Below are 27,255 nucleotides of genomic sequence, written 5' to 3' on the forward strand. Positions count from 1 at the left end.
CATCCAGATTATTAATGTATATGACAAATGGCAAAGGACCCAATACAGAACCCTGAGGCACACCACTTGGTAACGGCCTCCAGCCTGACAGACAGTTATCCACTACGACTCTCTGGCATCTCCCTTCCAGCCACTGTTGAATCCATTTGACTATCCATTTCACAAAAGAACATAACTTATTAAGGGAAGACGTCACTGGTCTAGAGGATTCAAAAGAATTATTTATAAATTCAAGCCTAATGTTTGAGGATACAGGCTCTAAATCTGTAAAAATATTTACCTCAAATTATATGTAATTTTTTTCCAGTGGAATACAACTTTGAATCTCTGTGTGCCATCTTCCTAATGTTAAAGAAACATCTGATTTCCAAGTAACAGCAATATATTTCTTTGCTATCAGCAGAGCTAATTTAACAAATTTCAATTGAAAATCTAGCAAAACATATGATCACAAGAAAAAGGAATAGAAGCAGGCCATTGGGCCCATCGAGTCTGCTCCGTGAAACCTCCCTGAGCTAAACTGTTCTTGCATTTAGTTCCAAGTTCTGGCCTTGTCCCTATAACCCATGATATCCTGATTAATTAGATACCTATCAATTTCCCCTTTAAATTCCCCCAATGATCCGGCCTCCATAGCTGCATGTGGCAACGAATTGCACAAATCTACGACCCTCTGGCTTGAGAAATTTCTCCTCATCTCTGTTTTAAATGCGTACCGTTTAATTCTTAAGTCTGTGCTCTCTTGTCACCCAACAGGGGAAACATCTTATTTACATCCACTCTGTTCAATCCATTCATTATTCAAAATGTTTCTATGAAATTTCCCCCCCCACCACATTCATCTATATTCTAATAAATAGAGTCCAAGAGCCGCTAAGTGTTCCTCATATGTTATCCTTCTCATTCCTGGAATCATTCTGGTAAACCTCTTCTGTACCCTCTCCAACCTGGGTAAATCCTTTCTAAGATATGGGGCCCAAAACTGCAGCCAGTTTTAAACATAATTTAGGAGTTATATTTTCAAAATTCCCAATCAAAAATAACTTGAGGTTCAATGGATAAACCACACCTGTAACCCGTTGCAAAAACTTACTAATAGAGGCTACCGTGCCGTGAAACCGCTCTACGTTATTCACCGTGTGCCATTTTACTGCATTAAAAATGCTGAATTTGTCGCTTCACCCCTATTCCAGGCATTCGAGGTGTTGATCTGCATCATGACACCTTTGTTGCGTTTCAGTTTAATTGTATTATTCAATGGTTTCACAATCAGTTATATCATATTTGTAAATAAATTGCGTCGCAATTGTACAAGACCATGTAGAATGAAGAGAAGTTCTGATATCTTCACCACATCCGATTTCCATCTATTCAATTGAGGTAAAAAATTATACAGAAGTAATCTATAACTTTACATTCATTGTATTAGACATAGCTTTACATAAATTTTGCCAAACTTGTTGATCTATTGACATATTTAAATCGTGTCCCCATCTTCCCTTTGACCCTAAATAAACCTAATTTAGGTGTTTTCTGTTGTAATTTCTCATATGCTAATGAGATAAACTTCTTGACAATTCCACCAGTAATCATTTGTTCTAGTTCTGTACAGTCCTTTAAAACCATTTCCGGTCCTAGTTTTTTCTCTTAAATAAGCTCTCAATTGAAAATAACAGAATATTACGTGGAAAGTTGCATCTGATTCTCAATTGAGCAAATGGCATCAATCTACCACCTTTATAACAATCTCCTATTTTACAAATTTCTGTACATGTAAGGCCTCAACAATGAAGACGCTGTTTACATCCGGTACCGCACGGATGGCAGTCTCTTCAATCTGAGGCGCCTGCAAGCTCACACCAAGACACAAGAGCAACTTGTCCGTGAACTACTCTTTGCAGATGATGCCGCTTTAGTTGCCCATTCAAAGCCAGCTCTTCAGCGCTTGACGTCCTGTTTTGCGGAAACTGCCAAAATGTTTGGCCTGGAAGTCAGCCTGAAGAAAACTGAGGTCCTCCATCAGCCAGCTCCCCACCATGACTACCAGCCCCCCCACATCTCCATCGGTCACACAAAACTCAAAACGGTCAACCAGTTTACCTATCTCGGCTGCACCATTTCATCGGATGCAAGGATCGACAACGAGATAGACAACAGACTCGCCAAGGCAAATAGCGCCTTTGGAAGACTACACAAAAGAGTCTGGAAAAACAACCAACTGAAAAACCTCACAAAGATAAGCGTATACAGAGCCGTTGTCATACCCACACTCCTGTTCGGCTCCGAATCATGGGTCCTCTACTGGCATCACCTACGGCTCCTAGAACGCTTCCACCAGCGTTGTCTCCACTCCATCCTCAACATTCATTGGAGCGACTTCATCCCTAACATCGAAGTACTCGAGATGGCAGAGGCCGACAGCATCAAATCCACGCTACTGAAGATCCAACTGCGCTGGGTAGGTCACATCTCCAGAATGGAGGACCATCGCCTTCCCAAGATCGTGTTATATGGCGAGCTCTCCACTGGCCACCGTGACAGAGGTGCACCAAAGAAGAGGTACAAGGACTGCCTAAAGAAATCTCTTGGTGTCTGCCACATTGACCACCGCCAGTGGGCTGATATCACCTCAAACCATGCATCTTGGCGCCTCACAGTTCGGCGGGCAGCAACCTCCTTTGAAGAAGACCGCAGAGCCCACCTCACTGACAAAAGACAAAGGAGGAAAAACCCAACACCCAACCCCAACCAACCAATTTTCCCCTGCAACCGTGTCTGTCTGTCCCGCATCAGACTTTTCAGCCACAAACGAGCCTGCAGCTGATGTGGACATTTACCCCTCCATAAATCTTCGTCTGCAAAGCCAAGCCAAGCCAACTTAAAAAAAAGGATTATCTTTAGAGAAAGTTATAAGAGGATTAACTAATGTCATTTTTGGTGACAGCGAGCTTCCATCATTTTCTAATTTAATCTTATTCCTGATATCAATGGAATGTTGCAATAATGGGGCATCGCTGTCAACAGTCATTAACCTTGGTTCCCATTGATCAATAAATTGTTCAGTTCTATCCTCTTCGATTTTATTTAATTCAATTCTCACCCATGACAGTGTTAATATTTCCAAATGTGGAGGCAAGAAATCTTAACTGTGCTGCTTTACAATAATTCTTAAAATTAGGAAGTTCTAACCCACCTTGTCCATATTAATTCTTTTATCGATACTCTCGCCATCTTACCTTTCCAGAGAAATTTTCTAACTTGTTTAACTAATTCCTGGGGGAAAAAAAATTGGCCAAGACTGAAACAAATATTGAATTCTTGAAAAGATATCATTTTAATGCAATTAACTCTTCCAATTAAAGTTATAGGTTAATTTATCCATCTTTTCAAATCCTCATTTACTTTCTTAAGTAAAGGAATATAATTTAATTTACATAAATGCTATAAATTATCTTTACATATTCCTAAGTACTTAATCTCAGTGTTAGACTATTTAAATTGAATATCTTTTCGACATTGTGAATAATCACCTTGTACTAATTCCATCACTTCACTTTTATCCCCATTTATTTTATAACCAGGGTAGTGGTTGGAGGGCAGAACCAGTGCTAACAGTTCCTGTCTTATGACAGCTAGACACAACAGCCTCCTTGACTGGCAACTAGCCACTACAGCCATGAGACACAGTGACTCAACAGCACCCGTAGGTCTACTGTGAAGCCTTGGCCTTTAACACAGCTATGACATGAGGTCATTAGGACTTCAGATGTCATGATGCCAGGTCACATGTTGTGTGTCTATAGCAAGCCTGATAACGCTGTAATAAACGCTTCTCTCTTCACTAGCTGGCAACTTCAGGTGTGGTCTCGTTATTTCAACATGATGGCAATCAAGCACAAACATTCAAATGCCACACGAGAAACTTTTCCATAATCTATCAGTTGCTTATGAAGTCTAGGTAATGATAATTGTGGTTGAGTCAAATATACCAACACATCATCTGCAAATAGACTAATCTTATGTTCAGTTTGATTTACCATAAAACCTTTTAACTGTTGATCTACTCAAATCATTTGTGCAAAAGGTTCTATAGCCAATGCAAACAAAGCACAAAATAAAGGGCAACCTTGCCTACTTGACCTAGTCAAATTAAATGATTGAGCTACTTGCCCATTAGTTATTACTTTAGCCTTGGACTTCTATAAAGTGCTTTAATCCAATTTATAAAATTAAACCTAAAACCAAATTTACCTAAAACATTAAATTTAAAAAATCCCATTCTAATCCATCAAAGGCTTTTTCTGCATCCATTGCAATTGCTGCACTTAATCTCTTTTTTGTGCTAAATTAACTATACGTAATGATCTTACTATATTTTCAGAAGTTTGTCTATTTTTAACAAAATCAGTTTGAGCTTTAGTTTCAGTAAGACAATTATTTATTCTATTTGTTAGTAGCTTCACTATAATTTTATAATCAACATTTAACAATGAAAAACATCTATATGAAGCTGGCTTTAATGGAACTATCTTTTTTAGGAATAACCATAATTATAGCTGTTGGAAAGGTTTCTGGAAGAGCACTAGAGGCTTATTCTATTACTTGCATAAGTAAAGGAATTATTAAGTCTTTAAATTCTTTATAAAATTCCACAGGAAATCCATCCTCTCATGGAGACTTTATTACTCTGTAAACTATTAAGTCCTTTCTTAACTTCTTGTTCAGTAAATGATCTATCTAAATGATCTTTATCTTTCTCAGTTAATCTAGCAGTATTATTTGTGACAAATTTTGTAGTGATTCTGAAGTATATAATTTTTCATCAAATTCCCTAAAAGTTTCTTTTATTTCTTGAGGTTTAAATGTCATCTTATTATCTTGTTGTATTGCATTAATTGTCCTAGAAGCTTGTTCTGCTTTTAATTGCCAAGCTAAAACTTTGAGATCTCTCACATTATTAATAATACTTTTGTTTAGAACTAAGGATAATGTTCTATCAGTCGACAATGTATTATTCTGTAACTTTTTAATTAATTAAATACCTATGTTTTTCTTCTGTTGGTAGTTTTTGAATATTTTTTTCAATGCAGTTATTTCTTTTTCCAATCTATCATTTATTCCTTTTTCATTTTCAAAGTAACACTTATTATTTATCCTCTTAAATAGACTTTTAATGCATCCCACATAACAAACTTACCATACATCGATTGTAAATTAATATCACAAAATAGTTTAATATGTTGTCAAATAAATTCACAAAAATATTTTCTTTTTAATAACATAGAATTTAATCTCCATCTCTATACTGACTGCTGTTTTTCATAAAATTCCAATTTCATTAGGTATGGGGAATGATCAGACATTCTTGCTTTATAGTCAATATTCAAAACTCGTAATTGATTTTGGACTTAAAGTAAAAATAAATCAGTTCTGGTATATGAATCAAATCTATTAGAATAAAACAATCCTTATCTCTAGAATGTTTTTTTTCTCCATATATCCACTAAATTTAAATCCTTCATTAAATGTAACATAGTTTTATCTCAGTGTTTCTCAATCTTTTCACTCACGTACCACTTTAAGTAATCCCTAAACCACTGGTGCTTTGTGATTAGTGAGCCATTCTTCAAAGTTTTTGCAAAGGCAGTCAGAGCCTGGACTGTCTAGCTTGATTTTAAATGAGATCTGTTTTGTATAGTGTTTGTGTTTGTTTGTGACCTACACTAAACCCCCACAATCTATCTCATTCAAAAAAAAATCTATATACAATACAAAATATGATGAAACTCATCACAATGGTACTTCAGCAGCGTGCTTCAATGTTGAGGTAAGGGCACCATTTTCCTTCTTCAGATTTTGTAGTCAGAGTCAGCTTAGAAGTTAAAAAATTTTTTTGGGGGAACATTTAAAAGTTAATTGAGCATCTTACGTTAACTTTATATTTTTAAAAACTTTGCTAAATGGGTTCTTTTTCATAAATCTCATGGGAGTCAGGAGAATGTGTGTTGTCCCCCTATGGCATCATGTGACTTGCCCCAGGCCATCCCCTCTTCACTCAGGATAAAGATATAGGAGCCTGAAGACCAGCACAAGGACGTCTTCCCTGCTGCCATCAGATTCCTGAATGAACAATGAACCTCAGACGCTGTCTTACTTCGATGTTTCTTGCACTATTTGTATCATTAAGTAGTTTATATAAATGTTTACACTGTGTGATGCTGAAGAACAAGGAATTTTATGACATGGCCATGGCTTTCCCAAGGCAGCGGAGGTGAAGATGCAGTTGATTGAGGAGGGGTTGGTTTATGTGATGGCCTGGAGTTGGGTTCACAGCACTTTGATCTCTCCCTCTGCCAGATCAATGGGAATGGAGCATTGGCTGGAATGGAAGAACTTGTGGCAGTTTTTCTGCAGATGAAGGCCAGCGTCCATAGCATAGAATACAAGGTGGTTCTCCTGTGGACCTCATGGTGGGTGATCCATTGATTTAAGAGGCTTTTTCTTAGCCCTGATCCTCATCAAACTCGTTTCTATTTGGAGAACATGGAACATGATCAGGATTTCACAGTTATAATGAAGAGTTCTGGCAGGATGAGTACACACTTGTTTTCACAGCCTGCTGTCACTTGAGTTTTGATGAATTAAGGTGTAAGTTTCAACAACTCTATCGTGGAGAGCACCGAGTTCACTTAATTAGTGACCTATCGTGGACACTCAACATCTCCACCGTCATGTCAACCTTCTACAGAAGCTCTATCGAAAATGTCCTGGTGGCTGTATCATAGAGTGGTAGAGTTGCTGCAGAGAAATGGATCATAGAGCATAAGAGGAACACTGGAGCCTCCCTCCCCCCCCGCCACCCATCGGCATGATCTACCAGATCGTTGCCTGAATGGAGCACGCACAATCATTGAGGACCCCTTCCATCCCACACACAGTATCTTTCAGCTGCTCCCAAAGTATTAGAGCCAGCACCACCAGGCCGAGGAACAGGTTCTTCCTACGGGCAGTGAGAATGCTGAACGACTAAAGGAACTGCTCGCACTAACCCTCCGAGACTCTCATATTTATTTATTTGTATGTATGAAGACTTGTACTCCATATGTATTGATTGTCTATGTGTGTGTGTTATGTCTGGTTATGTTCCTGTATGTTTTATACTGAGGATCGGAGAACGCTGTTTTGTTAACCCCTGTGCAATCAGATGACAATAAACTAGAAGTTAGCTCCGACTAAGGTGGCTTCAATGGACCGAATGGTCCATCTCTTACATGGTAATCCTAAAACAACTTCAACAGAGTGTTTACTGAGTTGAAACCTTTCCATCACACTTTTAGACATGGTAAGATGATGGGAGATCAGCATTTAACTACCTATTTTTGGGTCTGATTTCCTCCATTTTATAGATAATGCAGAAGAAGAAGTTTGGTCCCATCTGGAGATCTAGATTTGGACCCCTCAGTGTCATCAATGTAGCCAGCGTGGACATGATTGAGAGCATTCTGCGGCAAGAAGGCAAATACCCAATCCGATCCTACATGCCCCACTGGCGAGAGTACAGAGAGTTGAGAGGGAAAACTTATGGTCCTCTGTGTGAGTGAGTATTGGCAGCGTAATGATTAGAGACAGAGTTCGACACCACATAACAGATCACTTGGCCTAACTTGTCCATGCACACCAAGTTAGTCCCACTTAGAACTGTAAACATTATAGCACAGAAACAAGTCCTCCAACCCATCAAGATTGTGCCGAACTATTATCCTGCCTGGTCCCATTAACATGGACCATAGCCCTTCATACCCCTTCTCCCCCTTGAACCTGTCCAGATTTTTTCTTAAATCTCAAAATTGAGCCCGCATTCACCACTTCAGCTGGCAGCTTGTTCCATGTTCTCACCTCACTCTGCCTGAAGAAGTTCCCTCTCATGTTCACCTGTTCACCCTTAGCCCATGCCCTCTCGTTCCCGTCTCAGTGGAAAAAGACTGCTTACATTTACTGTCTATGCCCAGTGGTAGATTAACTACCATGTGGGCCCCTAGACTGAGTCTTTGTAAGGCCCCCCCAGGGTCGGCATCACGTGCGGCCTCTGTCCAATCTGATAGTGAAGCTCAAAGTTAATTTTAGCTACCTTCATTTAATGGCAGGAATTTTTTTTTTTCCAGAACTGGCAATTACAACTTGGAAAAATAGGTTTCAACTCAATAATGGATAGAGTTTAGATTAAATGTTCACTCAACAATTAAGAAAGTATCTAGCAAAAAATTGGCCCTCTCCGCCCTGTTGCTATTTAATTTATGAACTTCAAATTAATAAGCGCGAATAATCAGATAAAAATTACATGTTTATTTAAAAGTCCATTGGATATAGACTTTACTAAAGTCCACACTAATATTACCAATTTTCAATGGCGGATTAACCATTAGGCTGAATAGGCTTTAGGATCCGGTAGGTAAGGGGGCCTTGTCAATCAACAATAGAAATGTTACTTTAATGATGTCAACAGGAACGAAACCGCCACAATATTAGAAGTATTTTAAAATTGCAACAACTTGTAGCTTTCAACACTCCTGTCAGTTGGCTTTATTCACTAAAATAAAAAAAAACGTTGGGCTTAATCAGAGTGGTGGTGGAATTGGCTCAATGTGGGATCAATAGCCGTCTTTGTTACCCATAATCCCCCATGCAGCTAGAACTGCTCTGCTCGTGCCAGTGCCCGGGAAACATGCATGCTTGTCACCTCCTGCCTTCTATCCGTAACTATTGTTACGAGCCCAGAGGACCCCAAAGCCCAGCAGCAATAGATATTCACCAAGGCAAATGGTCACTTAAACAAAAGTTGCTTTTAATTATCTTTAAACATGAAAACAGAATTACACTTTAACTTATCACTATTGACTTAACTAATCTAACTTAACCCCCTTCTAATTCTAAGCACACATGGGTAATGTGTGTGTAAGTTCCGAAAAGTTCTTTGATTCACAGTCCAATCTCACTTCTCATTCCTGCAAATTCACAGGTTGCAAGCAATTCTTATACTGTGCATAGAATTTAATATTTATAAAATTCACCAGACTTTGGTGCTTGAAAGGTAAATGTACTGCACAGGAAGGTTTTTGTCGGTTTTCAGAGAGAGACTTGTTGTCCACTGGACACCCTCAACTGATTCCTTTTTAATCAGCCACTTCAGTGTCTTGCTGAAGAAACTTTCCTCCTTAGGGTTCTTCAGATGATAGCCTCTTTCTTTCAGGTCACCACAGAATTCCTTAGTTTCTCTTATTTCAAGTGAAACATTAGACAGCCAGTCCTCTCCTCTTGCATGAACCACAAGGGCTTTGACCAGGCTGAACCAAACACTCACAGCCTGTCTTCCATATGGGGTTTTCCACAAACTTGCCTGCTTGTCCTGTTCCAGTCCCAGCTGCTGCTGACTGTAAAACTGCAGAACTGATCTCTCTCTCTCTCTGAAAGAAAGCCTGTTTGACTCTCTCTGCTTGCAAAACCACACAATCCTTTTAGAACAGCAAGTTCCACCACAGACAGTCTGCAGCTCTGACAAGTTCTCTCATCTGTTGCCTTTTTGTAAACAACAATCCATTCGTGAAGTCTCTTGAGCACCCTCCAAAGCTTTTGCAAAGGCTCTGGGGCCAACATGTCTAGCATGAGCAGAGCTCCAGTATTTCAAATAAGATCTGTTTTGAAGTGTTTGTAGGTGACCTACACTAAAGAAACGCCCCAATTTATCTCCCAAAAACATACTATATACAATACAAACACAACATAATCTTTCACGCTATATACCTAATCGTTCTTAATCCCAACGATTGTAATCATAACGCGGGCAAGTATAAATAGCCCATACATTTCAGGAAATGTTATTTTCTATTCAAATACAGCTGCACAGGGGTGGGACATGTGAGTACAGGAAAACTAATGTTAATACAATTGTTTGATCAAATTTGGCCTTCAAGGACTCTCTGTGCCTGCAAACGAAAGTGCCTTGCGAATGTATTCTCTGAAATGGGCAGTGGATTATCGACTCGTTGTTTGTTCCCTTCAGGCCTCCTCACAAATTAAATTAAGGGCTACGTTTTACAGGCTGAAAAACAAAGCAGTCTTTGACAGTCAGAAAGCCACCACTGATCGAATTCAGCGCCAAGACTACAAAAAAAATTCTAAATTGGTACATTCATACAAATTAGCATAAAGTCTATATCCAATGGGCTTTTAATAAAACAAGTAATTTTCATCTGATTATTTGTGCTTTTTAATGTGAAGTTCATAAATGAAGTAATAACGGGGCGGAGAGGGCCAATTTTTTGATAGATACTTTTTGAGTGAACATTTAATCTAACCATAGGTGATAACCTCCATGGAGATTTGCATTATTGTGTTGAAGTAAAAACGCCCGCTGTGCAAGTTGCAATTGGCAATTCTGGGGAAAAAAAGAACATTTCACGTCGTTATGTGAAAGTCGCAAAATCGTCTGCTAAAATTAACATCAAGTTGCATTATCAGATTTCCGCTAATAAAAGCCATGATTATTGTTTGACCATCGTCTTTGTCTACTTCATCAACAGGCACTTCAATTTTATGAGCAGAAACTCATGGTACAATAATGAAAGACAATAGATGCATATACAGTTATATCCAGATGGGAATGTCCTTAACAGTCGAGATAATGTACAGCCAATGTTAGTACAGCAAGGCTTGCCAGAGTGGGTAGACAGGCAGCTTGGCAGACATTCACCACAATCTCCCCCCGGCAGAAGAAGGGTTAAAATCAAAAGGACAGTTGCTAGGAAGGACTGAAACAAGTGATACATGAATACCATGTTTGGCCTTGAGATACTCTATCAAAGTATACTCCACTATCGACCTTAAAGCAGCTTACCACCAAATCCCCATTAAAAAAAAGGAACGACCCTCTACAGGCTTTGAGGCTGATGGGGGGGTTATACCAGTTTAAAAGGGTACCTTTTGGAGTCACTAATGGTCTGTCAGTGTTTCAGAGGGAAATGAATAAGTTTGTTAGGACGTATGAGTTTCAGGGTATGTTTCCCTATCTGGATAATGTCATTATCTGTGGGAAAACACAGACTGGGCACGGCAACAACTTAAAGAAATTTTTAGCAACAGCTAAAGAACTCAACCTTACATTAACGAGGGCAAATGTGCGTTCAATGCGACAGAGCTACCCATTGTCCGCAAGGATGAATTCCGCCCCGACCCTGAAAGAATGGCCCCCCCTTAAAAAGTTACCACCCCCCCCAAACTCAGCAAAAGCCCTTAAAAGGTGTATGGGATTCTTTTCCTACTACGGCAAATGGGTTCGGGACTACGCCACGAAGGCACGCCCTCTGTTTGACACTAAATCTTTTCCTCTTTCTCCAATGGCCTTGAAGGCAATATCAAAGCTGATATTGCCAAAGCTGCACTCTCGTCCATTGACGAGGACGTCCCATTCCAAGTGGAAACTGATGCCTCAAATTGTGCCTTGGCAGGAACCCTTAATGAAAAGGGCAGACCTGTGGCATTCTTCTTCCGCACGTTATGCAGACCTGAACTTAAACATCCTGCCATTGAAAAACAAGCCCAGGCTATTATTGAAGCTGTTCGCTACTGGAGACACTTTCTAGCCAGTAGAAAATTTACTCTTGTCACTGATCAGAAATCTGTAGCCTCCATGTTCAGTACTAAACACAAAAGAAAAATCAAGAATGATAAGATGGCACGCTGGGGAATAGAACTCTCAACTTATAATTATGAGATCCAGTACAGACCGGGCAGGTTAAATGATCCCTCTGACGCATGGTCACGATCTCCTGCTGGTGCTCAGCTGGAAGGGCTTAAAGAGATCCATAGCAGACTGTGCCCCCCAGGAGTCACGAGAATCTTCCACTGCATAAGGGCTAACAACCTTCCTTACTCTCCGGAAGAAGTCAGGAAACTGACTAAAAGCTGTCCTGTTTGCGCAGAATGCAAACCGCAATACTTCAAAGCTCCGGAGGCCACTCTCATCAAGGCATCCCGACCTTTTGAGAGGATCAGCTTAGATTTTAAAGGACCGTTACAGAAATGTATATTTCCTTACTGTATTTGACAAATATTCCAGGTTTCCCTTTGCGATACCCTGCCCTGACGTCTCATCAGCGTCTGTCATTCAGTCACTTGACAGAATTTTCAGCATTTTTGGTTTTCCCAATTACATTCATACCGATAGGGGCTCAGCATTCGTGAGCGCTGAACTGCGGCGAGCCCTGCTACGAAAAAGGATTGCCGCCAGCCGTACCACAAGCTACAACCCACAGGACAATGGGCAGGTTGAAAGGGCTAATGCTACAGTCTGGAAGACTGTTAATCATGCTCTAAAATCGCATGATTACCCTGTAACCCAATGGCAGGAGGTGCTGCCTGAGGCGCTATATTCTATTTGGTCATTATTTTGTACTGTAACAAATCAAACACCTCATGAACTTATGTTTGCCTTTCCTAGGAAATCAGGAACTGTGATGGACTGGCCAGCCTGTATATCTGAGCCTGGAACCGTGCTGCTGAAGAGCCACGCTCAGGCGCGTAAAACAGACCCCCTAATCCAACCAGTTCGACTACTGCATACTACGCTCATGTTAAATTCCCAGATGGGAGTACTGACACTGTACCCCTAAGAGATCTGGCCTCGCCTGGTTCGCCCCTTCCTCACACCCCTACTCAGAGTGAGCCTGAGAGATTGAGCTCACTCCCCCCTTCCCCCAAGTAAGCTTTCAGATGGGCATGCTGAGGCTCCACTGCCTCACACTGGCAATTCTGGAGCGGGTCCAGAAGTCAGTCCTTCCCACACTACAGACCCAGGACCTGTACCAGTTCCCAAGATTGCAAAGGAGCCACCTGTTTTGAGACGAAGCACCAGAATTCATAAACAACCTGATAGGCTGACATATTTGATATGTCCTTTTGATTTTAACCCTTCTTCTGCTAGGGGGAGACTGTGGTGAATGTCTGCCAAGCTGCCTGTCTCTCCTGTGGTGAGCCTTGCTGTACTAACATTGGCTGTGCATTATCTCCACTGTTAAGGACACTCCCCTTGGATATAACTGTAGATGCATCTAGTGTCTTTCATTATTCTACCATGAGTTTCTGCTAATAAAAGCTATGATTATTGTTTGACCACATTGTCTTTATCTACTTCATCAACTGGCACTTCAATTGCACGCTGCAATATTCTTGATGAAAGGCTTCTCCTTGATTCTTTGCATTGCTAATGGAAGCAGGTTCCACAGCAGTGGTCGTGGTAACCAGTGCAGTTGTTTGAGGAGAATCAACAGGAGAAGCACAGGAATGGAGAAGTTGATGCGATTTGAGATGATAGCCCCCACCACCACCTTCCCTACCTAACTAAAGTCCCTCATCCTCCACACCACCTAAAGATATGGCCCAATTTCCATTTGAAAGGCTGCAAATAATCGTTCTTTGCCTCAGGTATGGTCAAAAGTGGCATCACATTCGCAGCATCTTGAACCCCAAGATGTTGAAGCCCAAGGAGGTGGCCACTTACTCTCTGGTCATCAGTGAGGTGGTAGCGGACTTGGTGAAGAGAATCCGTTGGTTGAGGGAGGCTCGTGGAGATGGACTGATGGTGTATGATATATCCAGCGAGTTCTACAAATTTGCATTCGAAGGTATTGGAGTTCATTGAATTTTTCATACCGGGGGGGGGGGGGGGACATGCTCCGATGATAGAATCCAGGGCCAGTAGTCTCTGAGGGTTAAGATGCCATTCTAGAGTCTGGAGATGTAGATGTAATACTTATATATTTTCATTTTATTTTCTCTTCCTTTTGTGTTTATATCTCTTTATTTTTGTTCATGCTATATTAATTTGTGCTGGCGTGTTTTACATAACTGGGAAGCAAGACTTTCATCACACTTGTACTGGTACTGATGTATATGTCCCCTTCCTCCCTCCTCTCCTCCTCCATCCTCCCTCCACCATTTCATAAAGGCATCCATCTCCCAGTTTTTCCTGACTGGGGGGTGGGGGGTAGACCCAATACATTGGCTACCTTTGACTTCCTCAGGACGCTGTGTGACCTGCTGAGTTTCTCCCGACCATTCAATTCAAACCATTCTTTCATCATAAGTTTTTGTTCGATGAAAAACACAGGGAACAATTCAAGACTGATGAGCCACTTCTGGTTCTGGCAGAGGGCAGGTGACTACGTGGCTGATCCCATTGGTCAAATAGGTTTAAAGAGGAGGGCTTCCAGGGTATATTTCACAGGCCCGAAAGATCTTCATATTCATTGATGTTGAGCTCCATGATGGTCTGAACATAAGATGAATTTACAATCAATACAGTTATTCATGGCCAGCCTGCCTAGTCACAACTCATCTTCCAGTGACCTGAAGGATCTGCTTCCATGCATTTTGAATCTATGTCCATAGGAACATAAGGAATACAAGTAGAGGTTGACCATTGACCCATCGAGGCTGCCCTGCCTTTTAATAAGATCATGGCTAATCTGGCCATGGACTCAACTCCAACTACCCGCCCATTCCCCATTGTGGTAAAACCACTATTGTACATATTTGTTATGTGTAAATGGCATCACCTTTCCTGGTCGACCCTGCCCTCACTGGCCGGCTTGCAACCCCTCCCCCTTTCTTCCCTATTGAGGCTGTCGTGGCACAAGCCTGCCCACCTCCCCCCCACCCTGACCCACACAGGGATGCAGTCCATCTCTTGCAAATAAAATTGATGCATAATCAATTACACAAAGACTGAAGTTACCGAAACTGAAAGCTTTTACTTGCCTGTTGCAAGGCAGACAGATTCGCCACCGGCAGGTATTGCCTAAGCACCTCTTACAGTCAGACTTTCAGAGAGAGAGAGAGAGAGAGAAGCAAAAGAGAGTTTCCCCCCCCCCCCCAACCCCAAGGGTCACCAAGTAGATTCACATCCAGCACTTTTGCAGCCCCCGCAGCCACACAGAGTCTAGTCCAAACCATTGTCCACTCCCTGGCTGATATACTATCAATAACTCTCGACAGTCCAGAAGTCGTGATTCAATAGGCTTTAATCACCATAAACTGCAAGCAAATCTCACATGTTGCTGGTCCAGTTCCAAGGCAGGTACTGAGGGAAGGGTTTGGGTGTAATTGTCTTTATGGGTATTCTGAGGGGAGGAGTCACAGGAACAGGGGTGGGCCAGCCCATTCAGTACATTTGTATTAAACAGCACCAACAGTTCCACCACACCAGCTTTCTCCTCGTAACCCTTGATGCCACGACTGACCATATACCTGTCAATCTCTGCCTTAAATACACCCAACGACCTCGCTTCCACAGCCGCTCATGGCAACAAATTCCACAGCCTCTCGACCCTATGACTCAAGAAAAATTTTCCGCATCTCTGTTTTAAGTTGACGTCCTTTTATCCGGAAGTTATGCCTGCTTTTCCTGGACTCCATGACCATGGGAAACATCCTTGCCAGATCTACAATGTCTAGGTCTTTCAGCATTCAAAATCCCTCTATGAGGTCCCCCCCCCCACCCCATCCACATGTACTCCAACGAGTACAGTCGAAGGGATAACATTCATTCCTCATCTCCAACACCAGCACGTCTTTTCTCAAATAAGGCACCCAAGACTGTATAGTACAGTACTCCAAGTGAGGTCTCACCAGTGCTTTATACAGTCTCAACGTTACACCTCTGTTCTTATAGATGGTATTCCTATAGATAGAAATGCCAACATTGCATTCTCTTTTTTCACCGTCGACTCAACCTGGAGGTCAACACTTCAGGGTATCCTGCATGAGGACTCCCAAGTCCCCTTGCACCTCAGGAATTTTGAATTTTCTCCCCATCTAAATAATATTTCTGATGCAAAATTACATGCCCGTATACTTCCCACCACTGTATTTGACCCATCCAATTGTGTTACTTCCACTGAAGTCATTGACAGGCCCAGCTATGGGTCTTTCTGAATGAGTCACTATATCGTCGAGGTTGCTAGAATGGTTTCCCATCTTGGCTTCTTCCTGGATCCCAAGTTCACAGTCCAGGAATATTCCTTGTCAAGTTTTTCAGCATGTTCTTCCCAAAGGAAACGTAGACCGATGAATGGAGGTTGAAGTACACTATTCAGCCATTTAAGCATGCTCCGTCATTTATTCTTTCCCCATCCTCCTTAGCGCCTTTTGCATTTAGATACCTATCTATTTTTAGTGAAGGGGAAGAAGTGAGATTTCAGGTCACAATTGTACAAAAACAAAGCTTGAGCGAGTTTAAATAAGAACAAACATGTTGAACCACAGTTGAAGTTGAATACACAGCTCTAAGAGGACATTTAAACTATGAGGGGGGGATAGACAGGGTAAATGTAGGTTGGCTTTTTCCACTGAGGGTAAGTGGGACACAAACCAGAGAAGATGGCTGAAGGGTGAAAGGGGAAAAGTTTAGGAAGAACTTGAAGGGGGATCTTCTTCACACAGAGAGTTGAGGGGGTGCAGAATGAGCTGCCAGCTGAAGTGGTGAATGCGGGCTCAATTTTAACATTTAAGAAGAATTTGGACAGGTACATGGATGGGAGGGGGATGAAGGGCTATGGACTGGGTTCAGGTCAGTGGGACTAGGCCAGTGGTTCTCAACCGTTTTCTTTCCACTCACATCCCACTTTAAGTAATCTCTATGCCATTGGTTCTGTATACGCTTATCTTTGTGAGGTTTTTCAGTTGGTTGTTTTTCCAGACTCTTTTGTGTAGTCTTCCAAAGGCGCTATTTGCCTTGGCGAGTCTGTTGTCTATCTCATTGTCGATCCTTGCATCTGATGAAATGGTGCAGCCGAGATAGGTAAACTGGTTGACCGTTTTGAGTTTTGTGTGCCCAATGGAGATGTGGGGGGGCTGGTAGTCATGGTGGGGAGCTGGCTGATGGAGGACCTCAGTTTTCTTCAGGCTGACTTCCAGGCCAAACATTTTGGCAGTTTCCGCAAAGCAGGACGTCAAGCGCTGAAGAGCTGAGCGTATACAGAGCCGTTGTCATACCCACACTCCTGTTCGGCTCCGAATCATAAGTCCTCTACCGGCACCACCTACGGCTCCAAGAACGCTTCCACCAGCGTTGTCTCCGCTCCATCCTCAACATCCATTGGAGCGCTTTCATCCCTAACGTCGAAGTACTCGAGATGGCAGAGGTCGACAGCATCGAGTCCACGCTGCTGAAGATCCAGCGCAGGTCACGTCTCCAGAATGGAGGACCATCGCCTTCCCAAGATCGTGTTATATGGCGAGCTCTCCACTGGCCACCGTGACAGAGGTGCACCAAAGAAAAGGTACAAGGACTGCCTAAAGAAATCTCTTGGTGCCTGCCACATTGACCACCGCCAGTGGGCTGATAACGCCTCAAACCGTGCATCTTGGCGCCTCACAGTTTGGCGGGCAGCAACCTCCTTTGAAGAAGACCGCAGAGCCCACCTCACTGACAAAAGACAAAGGAGGAAAAACCCAACACCCAACCCCAACCAACAAATTTTCCCCTGCAACCGCTGCAACCGTGTCTGCCTGTCCCGCATCGGACTTGTCAGCCACAAACGAGCCTGCAGCTGACGTGGACTTTTTACCCCCTCCTTAAATCTTCGTCCGCGAAGCCAAGCCAAAGATGCCATTGGTGCTCTGTGATTAGTAAGGGATTGCTTAAGCTGGGATGTGAGTGGGAAGGGAAGGTTGAGAATCACTGCTCTAGATCCAATTCTTACTGAAATATTTTGCTTGAGAAAAATTGTCATTGGCCCATTTCCTTTGGAGTTCTGAAACCGTGCACGTAACGGGTCAATGAGGGACGATTAAAACAAAGGTTGAGAACCACTGGACTAGGCAGAAAAATGGTTAGTCACAGACTAGTCACAGACTAGAAGGGCTGAAGGGGTCTACGGTCTACGGTTCTATGCCAGTACATAAATTACAATCATTAATGAAAAGGAAATCCAACTAAGAAAATTGGGAACTGGGAACAGAGGCAGAAAATGTCGGCAGCATTCACCATGTATCAATTGAAAGCAATACTGAGCTGAGAATGGTAACCGCTGCTTTAGCAAGACAAGCTGTATTTAGGGGAAGAGAAACAGTGCTAACATTTCAGATCCAAGATATCCATCACAGGCAGTGTTGGAGACAGACCAGTCAGGGCTTCTTAGAAGGAAGTGGATCGGCCCCGTAGTAAACAATCATTTACTGGGCAGCGGGAAAGAAGGGGAGAGAATAAATACTGTCAGTGCAGTGGCATCCATGAGTTAAAGCATGATTTCCCTTGTCCTCACCTACCACCTCATCAGCCTCCACATCCAACATATTATCCCTGCAATTTCCACCATCTACAACGTGATCCTGCCACCTTTTCCTCCTCTCTTTGCTTTCCCTTCGGGACTCCTTTTTCCACTCATCCCTTAATACTAGGAGTGGGATTAGGCCATTCAGCCCATTGAATCTTCCCTGTCATTCCATCCTTCTCAGCGCCATTCTCCTGCCTTCTCCTCATTACCCTTGATTCCCTTCATGATCAAGAACATGTCTACCTCCTCAAATATTTTCATTGTCTTGGCCTCCACAACCATCAATTCTCTGGCTGAAGAAATTCCTCTCATCTCTATCCCAAAGGAGCAATTTTGTATTCTGAGGCTGTATTCTTGGTCCCAGACTTCCCCCATCATAAGGAACATCCTCTCCACGTCTACTTTATCCAGGTCTTTCAGTATTAGATAAGTTTTAATGAGATCCCCCTCATTCTTTTAAGCTCTAGCAAGTACAATCCCAGATCAATCAAATGCTTCTCCTCATGCTGGGTTCATCCTTGTGAACCTCCTCTGGACTCTCTCCAATGCCTTCCTTAGATATGGAGCCCAAAACTGCTCACAATATCCCTAGAAGTGCCTAACCTCACATGACATCTTTTCCTTTATTTTCTGTCCCTCTTGAAATGAATGCCAGCATTCCATTTGCTTTCCTGACCACTGACTCTACATGCCTGTTGATCTTTAAGGAGTCTTGCACGAGGACTCCCAAGTCCCTCTGCGGTTCTGATATTTTTTAGACATGCAGCACGGTAACAGGCCGTTTTGGCCCGTGAGTCCGTACCGCCCAATTTGCACCCAATTAACCAACAATCCTGGTATGTTTCGAATGGTGGGAGGAAACTGGAGCCCCTGGAAGAAACCCACACAGAACAGGGAGAAAGTACAAACTCCTTACAGACAGCGCGGGATTTGAATGCCAGTCCCGATCGCTGGCACTGTAAAGGCGTTTCTCTAACCGCTATGCCAACTGTGCCATGATTTCTGAATTTGTTGCCCACTTAGAAAATAGTCTTCATTCCTACCACCAAAGGGCATGATCATACACTTCTTCATACCGTACCATTTCCTCGCCTAATCTCTGAACCTCAGTCCTTCTGCAGACTCAGTACTTCCTCCACACTACCTGCCCTTCCTCTGATCTTTGTATTGTCTGTAAGCCTGGCCTCAAAGCTATCAGTTCCATCACCCAAATCACTGACATTTAACTTGAAAAGAATTTGTCCCAGCAGAACACCACTGGCCAATGGCAGGCCACTTTTATCCCTTCTCTCTGTCAATTTTCTATCCATGTAAATTTCCTTTCCGTCACACCAGGGACTTTCCTCTTGCTTAGCAACCTCATTTATGGCACCTTGTCAAGGGCTTTTTGAAAACCTGGGCAAACCTTATCCACTGACGCTCCTTTTTTTCTGTCCTTCCTGTTATTTCCTCAAAGAATTCCAACAGGTTTGTTAGGCAAGATTTCCACTTCAGGACACCATGCTGACTTTGACCTGTTTTACTGTGTGCCTCCAAGTGCACTGAAGCTTCATCTTTAATAATAACCCTTCTTGTCCATGCTGAAACACTTACACTCTCCTAGTCCCACTGACCTGCACTCTGTCCATAACCCTCCATACCTTTTCCATCCATATACCCCTCCAAACTTTTCTTAAACGATAATATTGTACCTGCCTCCACCACCTCGTTCCACACACACCCCGCTCTCTGAGTGAAGAAGCTTCCCCTTGTGTTGCACCTAAACTTTTGCCCCCTAATACAGTGAAACCACGTTAGAACGCGATTCGTTAATCTGCAGAATCGCTGAAAGCACGGGTTTGTGTGGACCTCAAACATTGATTTTTAGGAGGCCAGGTTAACAGTGGCTAACAGCCACAAACTCAAAAATGGACTCATGATGGGCGAGGGGAGGCGAGGGGGGAGACCGGCAGCGTGTCAGGTGGGCGAGGTGGGGGGGTGGGGAGATGGCAGCACAATTCGAGTGGGCTTAAATTCTGTTTTCCTGCTTCCTGAATCATGGTGTATGTGCATCCGTTCCGTGACTCGGCCATAACATGGTATGAAATCTTGGACCCCAAGTATTGCGTTCTAATGAGATTTTACTGCAATAGGGTTCTAACATCTTACCAACCACTGAATTCAGACTAACTTGCCTATAATTCCCTCCTCCTTTCTTAAAGGGCAGTTTTTCCAATCCTCCGGCACCATTCCAGAATCTAGTCATTTCCAAAAGATCACTAGCAAGGCCTCCACAATTTCTTTGCCTGCTTCTTTCAAAATCCTGACATGTAGATCCCCTTGGTACCTGTAACTCTCCCAGAACAAAATAAAAACACAACACTGAAGAAACTCTGCAGTGTACTTCAGTAAACACACCGAAATGCTGGTCTCTTCAGCATATATAGGTGTCAAAGATATATTGCCAACGTTTCGGGCCTGGGCCTTTCTTCAAGGAGCCTCTGCCACCGAACTCTGAACTTTCTATTAGCAAAGATAATAACTCATAGCCAACATTTTGGGCTTGTGCCCTTCATCAAAATATGGAAAAATGTCGGCAAGTGTCCAAACAAAAAAAAAAGCTCTCCCAGCACATTCTCCTTCATAATACCATCTACACACACTTCTGCCCTGGACCTCTTGAACCTCTGGCACACTGATGGGGTCTTCCAAGTGAAGATAGATGTAAAACACTTAGTAAGTTTGTCCACCATTTCTTGGATCCTTCCCCCCCCCCCCCCATTATTATCTCCCCAGCGGTCCAATGCCCACTCTTGCCTCTCTTTTGCTCTTTATGTACCTAGATAAACTTTTCATGTCTACTTTGATATTGCTGACTACCTGGAATTTGCTGGAAATTTTTAAAATTCCGCTGGCCGCTGCCAGAAAATGTATAGCTGTTTCATGGAAATTAGATATGGATTTGGTTCTAGACAGATGGCATGGTGAAATGTGAAGTTGTACACCTTTGAAAAAGATTATATATAATCTAAAGAACAAATACGGTAATTCTTTGAAAATTTGGTTTCCATATATACAACAGATTGGTGTTATAACTTTTATAAGTAATTACAATATGACAGTTGGTAGAATTTGGTGCAAACTGTCACCTTAATATTTCATTTTATTATTTTTGCTAGACGTTATTTATATGTGGTTATATATTTTGACCAAGTGTTATATTCTATACACTTTTATTGTACACTTTATATTTAAAAGATATACTGATAGTTGTAAGTGTTAAAATAATTAGGTCATAATTTGTCTATAAGGTAATATCCAGTATTGTTTTAAATTTAGACTGTCCTTTTTTATTTTTTTGTTCCTTTTCTTTGGGGGTGTTTCTGTGTGGGAGGGAGTGGGGAGAAAAATGATTTTAAAAAAAGCATCCATTGATTTTGATATATAGAATTTTTGCCTCCATATGTAATTTTTACATGTGCCAATAAAATAAAAATTGAAAAAAAAAAATCGCTGGCTAACTTACCTTCGTATTTCATCTTTTCTTTCCTTAATGCTTTTCTAGTTGCCTCCTGGTGGCTTTTTAAAAGCTGCCTTATCCTCTTGGTTCCCACTAATTTTTGCCGTGAGGCACACCCTCTTTTTTGGTTTTGATACTGCCTTTGACCTCTCTTGTCAGCCACGGATGCCTCACCTTCCCTTGAGAACACTCCTCTATCCTTGGGATGAATTTGTCCTGTCTTCTGAGTTAACCTCAGAAACTCCAACCACTGCTGCTGGTGTCTGCTTCCAATCCATTTTGGCCAGCTCCTCCCTTTTACCTCTCTAGTCCCCTTTATTCCTCTGCTATACTGACACTTCTGCTTTTAAGTTTTTAAAAAATAAATTTAAATTTTTTAAAAATGTCGACATACAGTACAGTAACAGGCCATTTGGGCCCACAAGTCCATGCTGCCCAATTTACACCCCATTAACCTGCTCTCCTGGAACGTCTTGAACAGTGGGAGGAAACCGGAGCCCCCGGAGAAAGCCCACATAGGCACGGGGAGAACGTACAAACTCCTGACAGACAGTGCGGGATCTGAACCCCGGTCCTGATCGCTGGCGCTGTGAAGGCGTTGCGCCAACTGTGCTGCCCTCTCTCTCTCAAACCACAGGGTAAATTCCATTATATCATGATCACTGACTCCCGAGGGATTCCTTTTCCTTCAGCTCCCTTATCAACTGTGGTTCATTACACAAGATCCATCCCAGAATAATTATTACCCTGATTGGCTCAGTCACGAGCAGTTCTATAAAGTCAGCCGAAGGCATTCTCAAAATTCCTTCTCTTTGGATCCAGTGCCACCTTTGTTTTCCCAATCGCCCTGTATATTGGATTCCCCCATGACTATGGTAGCTTTGCCCTATTTGCCTGCCTGTTCCACCTCCCACTGTAATTTGCACCCCACATCCTCACATCAGGGTCTTTTTACCCTTACAGTTTCTTGATTCTATCCTTGGGGATTCCACATTCTGATCCAATGTTTCCTCTTTCCAAAGATTGGATTCCATTTCTTAGCAGCCAATTTCCAGTGGTGTTACAACATCATCAACCTTATTTTTTATACTGCAGGAATTTAAGTACATGTACAAGACCTTCAGTGCTCTATTCGTCACCTTTTCCAATTAGTTCCCAAAGTATCGCAATTAAATCCTTAATCTTATGCTTGCAATTTTGCCCGATTGGGCTCCTGATCTTTCCTCACAATCTCGCTACACAGTGTATCTTCTGCCCTGTTCACTTCCTTCTTATTCTGCCAAATTACTTTAAATTCTCCTCAACAGCTCTAATCAACCTGACCACACCTCCTCGCTCACCACCATTGGGGGCCCCAAGACAGTCCTTCCAAGTGAAGCAGGACTTCTCTTGTGAACGTGTAGGTGGTCATTTTCTCCATCCAATGCTTCTGTTGTGGTTTCCTCTACATCGGAGAGACCGAGCACAGACTGGGAGATCGCCTTCACTCTGTCTTCGCTCCCATTGTCCAACCCGTTAAATGCTCTGCACAGATCTCACACCGATCTGTCTAGCCGTGGCCACATGCACTGTAAAACTGGGTTCACTCACTAACTGGAGGGACGATGTGTTGTAGTCTGAGGACTCTTCAACCAGATGGTTTAAACATCCCCAATTTCTCCAATTCCTCTTCTCGGTTTCTGTTAACCCCCCCCTCCCCCAGGTCCCTCTCTTTCCCTATCCCTGTCTTCTTTTTCCCATTTCCACACCCCCTACCCTTCTGCCTTCTATCAGAGAGCTGCTGTCTCCCCATCACTTCTCAACATTTTTCTCTTCAGCCCTCCCACTTGTATCAACCAATGACCTGTGCTCCTCTCCCTCCCCTCCTCCTTCCTGCCCCCTCCCCCCATCCATCCACCCTTTTTATTCAACTGCCCATCTGCTTTTGCTTATAGCTGATGAAGGGCCCATTGGTGACCTTTTCCTTCCCATGGACGCTGCGGGAGCTGCTGAGTTACTCCAGCCTGTTTGTGTGTTGCAACAGTTGTGGAACTCTTTCCAAGTTGTTGACCGGACCTTGATCTTGCTCATGTAAAGATAATGCACATTCTCTTTTAATAATTAGCCAACCCTCACCATTGCACAACTTGTGGAGCAAAACATGTTTCTGTTTCAGATATGCATATATTCATTTCAAGCCCCAAGGAATTTAATGCTACCAGTTACCAGTGGTGTTCTACAAGGGTCGGAGTTGGGGCTGCTTCTTTTTATATTGTATATAAATGATTTGGATTATGGAATAGATGGCTAAATTTGCAGATGATACCAATATAGGGGATAGGGTGGGTGGTGCTGAGGATACGGAAAGGCTGCAGAGAGACTTGGATAGATTAGGAAAATGGGCAATTTGGTGGCAGATGAAGTAGAATGTCGGGAAGTGTACGGTCATGGACCTTGATAGAAGAAATAGGCGGGCAGACTGTTATTTAGACAGGGAGAAAATTCAAGTTGCCTGAAGTGCAAATACCCTAAAGGGTTAACCTCCAGGTTGAGTCGGTGGTGAAGAAGGTGAATGCAAAATTGCCATTCATTTTGAGAGGGGTTGCAGCAAGAGCAGGGATGTAATGTTGAGACTCTCTAAAGCACTTGGTGAAATGTGTACAGTTTTGGGGACGGGCTGGCATTGTAGAGGGTTCAGAGATGATTTATTAGGAAGGAAAGGGTTAGTACATGATGAGTTTAAAACAGAGATGTAGAAAATTTTCTTTAGTCAGAGAGTTGTGAGCCTGTGGAACTTGCTGCCTCAGGCAACTGTGGAAACTAGGTCATTGGATGTATTTAAGGTGAAGGTTGACAGTTAGGGCATTAGGGTTACAGGGACAAAGCCAGGGAGTGGGACTGAGTGGGAGGGTGGATCACCTTATGATTAGAATGGCGGACCAGACGCGATGGGCCAACGGCCTGTTTCTGCGCCTGTACCTTGTGAAATCACATGGATTTATGGATTTATAGATCTTGTGAATCTTGAATCTAAATTATCTTATACAATGCAGGGATTATCCAAGATTATGACTGAACTTGGTACTAGGTTTAATACCCTGGTGAAAATACATTCTCAACAGATGGCTCAGTTTGGAGCTTTTAAGCTTGAAGTTAGAGATAAATTTAATTCGTGTGAAGAAGATATAGACGAAATATGAGATCAAGTTCTTGATGTGACCAAAATGGTTGAAGACTTACAAACTCAAAATAAAAATTTGGTGAAAAAGATTGATTATTTGGAAAACCAATCCAGACGGAACAATATAAAGATTATTGGTTTGCCGGAAGGTATGGAGGGATCAGACCCAAGAAAATTTTTTACTGAATGGATTCCGAGGTGCTGGGCCAAGAACATTTCCCGGAAGGTATAATACTGGAACGTGCTCACAGAGCTTTGCGTAGAAGACCTATTTCAGGTCAAAGTCCAAGACCTGTTTTGGTTCATTGCTTGAATTATTATGACAGAGAAATAATTTTACGAGTGGCTATTAGAAATGCACAACAGAGAAAATCACCCTTGATGATTCAAAATAATCGAGTTTTCTTCTATGCGGATTTGAGTCAAGAAGTTATGTTCCAACGACGGGAATTCAACCCTGCTAAAGAGTTGTTGTGGAAGAAATGTTATAAGGCAACCTTTAGATATCCAGCTGTTTTGAAGGTTTTTCAAGATGGTTACCAATCAAAGTTCTTTGATTCTCCAAAGGAAGCTATAGCATTTGCTCAAGAGCTGCCAATCACTCAGTCTCAAGTTGTTTCTTGTTCCACCTTCCAACATCTGCAGTCTCCACTTTGTCTGCGTTTCTTTTTGCCTTTGCTTGGCACTAGCTGATCTCACCCTGTGTCTGTGCACTTCGATACTGTCCTTGACTTGCTATTCTAGCGATGTCAAAATTGACTTCCCTCAAGAATAAATCTCAGCTCGTGCCAATAAGCTTGAGCTTGAAAGGGCGGGATGGTTATTGTTGCGGTCAGCGCAACGCTATGCCAGCACCAGCGACTTGGATTTGAATCCCGCTCTGCCTGCAATGTTCTCCCCATGTCTGCGTGGGTTTCCTTTGGCCTCTCCAGTTTCCTTCCACTGTTCAAAAATGTTTGGGGGCCGTAGGTTAAATGGGGGTATTTGAGCGGCACGGCTTCAAGTTACTGTGCTGGGCGTCCAAATAAAATGAAATGTAATCACTTCTGCTGGTGACCAAATGCTATTGTGAGCTCTATATTTTTCAAATATTTCCCAGCTTTATCATCTTTCTTAATTTAACCAATCTTACTGCAGCTTATCTTTACAGGGAATGCAGGTACTAGAAAATCTCGCTTCCCAAAGAAAGCAGTTAAAATACCTAAAATACCAAAAGTTCCTCGACTCAAGACAATGGTAGGGAGGGGAGAAACAGCTGACGCAAGAAGAATTGGATCCTTTGATGCTAAAATGATCTTGAGACGGTCTGTGGATATAAATAATGCTTTAAAAATGTGGGCCAAAGAGATAAGGACTTGGTTCTGGAATCCATTCCTCATTTTGAACAATGTTTGACTTGTTTGGAGATAGATTGGTCTGCTTTAAATGAATGGCTGGATAAGCTTGAACAACAAAATGAGGCACTGACTGCTGATCAGAACAAGTTAAAAACAACATGTAACTAACCTGGAAAGGCAGGGGTGCTGGAATAATATTCTGAAAGGCAGAGATAATGAAGGACAAATTCCCACTAAAAATTTTCACAAGCTAACTTATGCAGTGAACCGGTATTCACTGTCTATGTATAGATTAGATGGCCAGCCCCTCCTCTTGGCTCTGCCCCCGTCAGTCCCGATATAAACCCTGTTTTCCTGCTTTACCTCCGATTTACCTGAAGACTATTGTAGATACCGGCCGTTAGTTGTAAGTCAATAAAAGCACGTCTGTGCTCCTGACAAGTCTCCTAGTTCTATTGATCACGTTACAATTTTACTAGCTTACTTTTGAAGATGAGATGGAAGCCCTGTTGAAGCCAGGCATGCTCCAGGTTGACCCTCTGTCCCCAGAGGCCCTGGAGAAATTTGCCAACTGGTTGGAGTGCTTACAGTCCTATATTGCAGCCACCCAATAAGACTTGCACTCCGACAGCCTCCAGACGGCCTTCCTCTCTCGATTCGGCCCCAAGGGGTACGCGCTCATCACGAGATGGCCATCAAAGGACTGAAGGCCCACTACATGAGGCCCCAGAATGACGTGCAGGCTTGACACCGACTCTCACAACATCGGCAACGACTGGGTGAATCGCTGGATGACTACATTCTGGAACTATGGTCACTGACGAGAAAGTGCCACTATGAAGCAGTCTCAGCCCGGGTGAGGGAAGAAGAGCAAGTCCAGAGAATACACATGGTTGGAATGAATTCGAGGCAATGAATTCTAGAACTGGG

The 27,255-nt window shown here is 42.6% G+C and overlaps 1 protein-coding gene across 2 annotated transcripts in view; it reads left to right on the top strand.

The window, feature by feature from the left end:
• The window catches only part of cyp27a3 (cytochrome P450 family 27 subfamily A member 3), a 108,690-nt gene that overhangs the window by 25,491 nt on the left and 55,944 nt on the right, over positions 1–27,255 (top strand). For both annotated transcript variants that reach the window (XM_069935913.1, XM_069935914.1), the window contains exons 2-3: positions 7,407–7,597; positions 13,477–13,676. In XM_069935913.1, coding sequence (XP_069792014.1) covers positions 7,407–7,597; positions 13,477–13,676 — 391 coding nt within the window. The remainder of the gene's footprint in view (positions 1–7,406; positions 7,598–13,476; positions 13,677–27,255) is intronic.

This window comes from Narcine bancroftii, chromosome 4 (genome assembly GCF_036971445.1).
Source record: "Narcine bancroftii isolate sNarBan1 chromosome 4, sNarBan1.hap1, whole genome shotgun sequence".
NCBI classification, from domain to species: Eukaryota; Metazoa; Chordata; class Chondrichthyes; order Torpediniformes; family Narcinidae; genus Narcine; species Narcine bancroftii.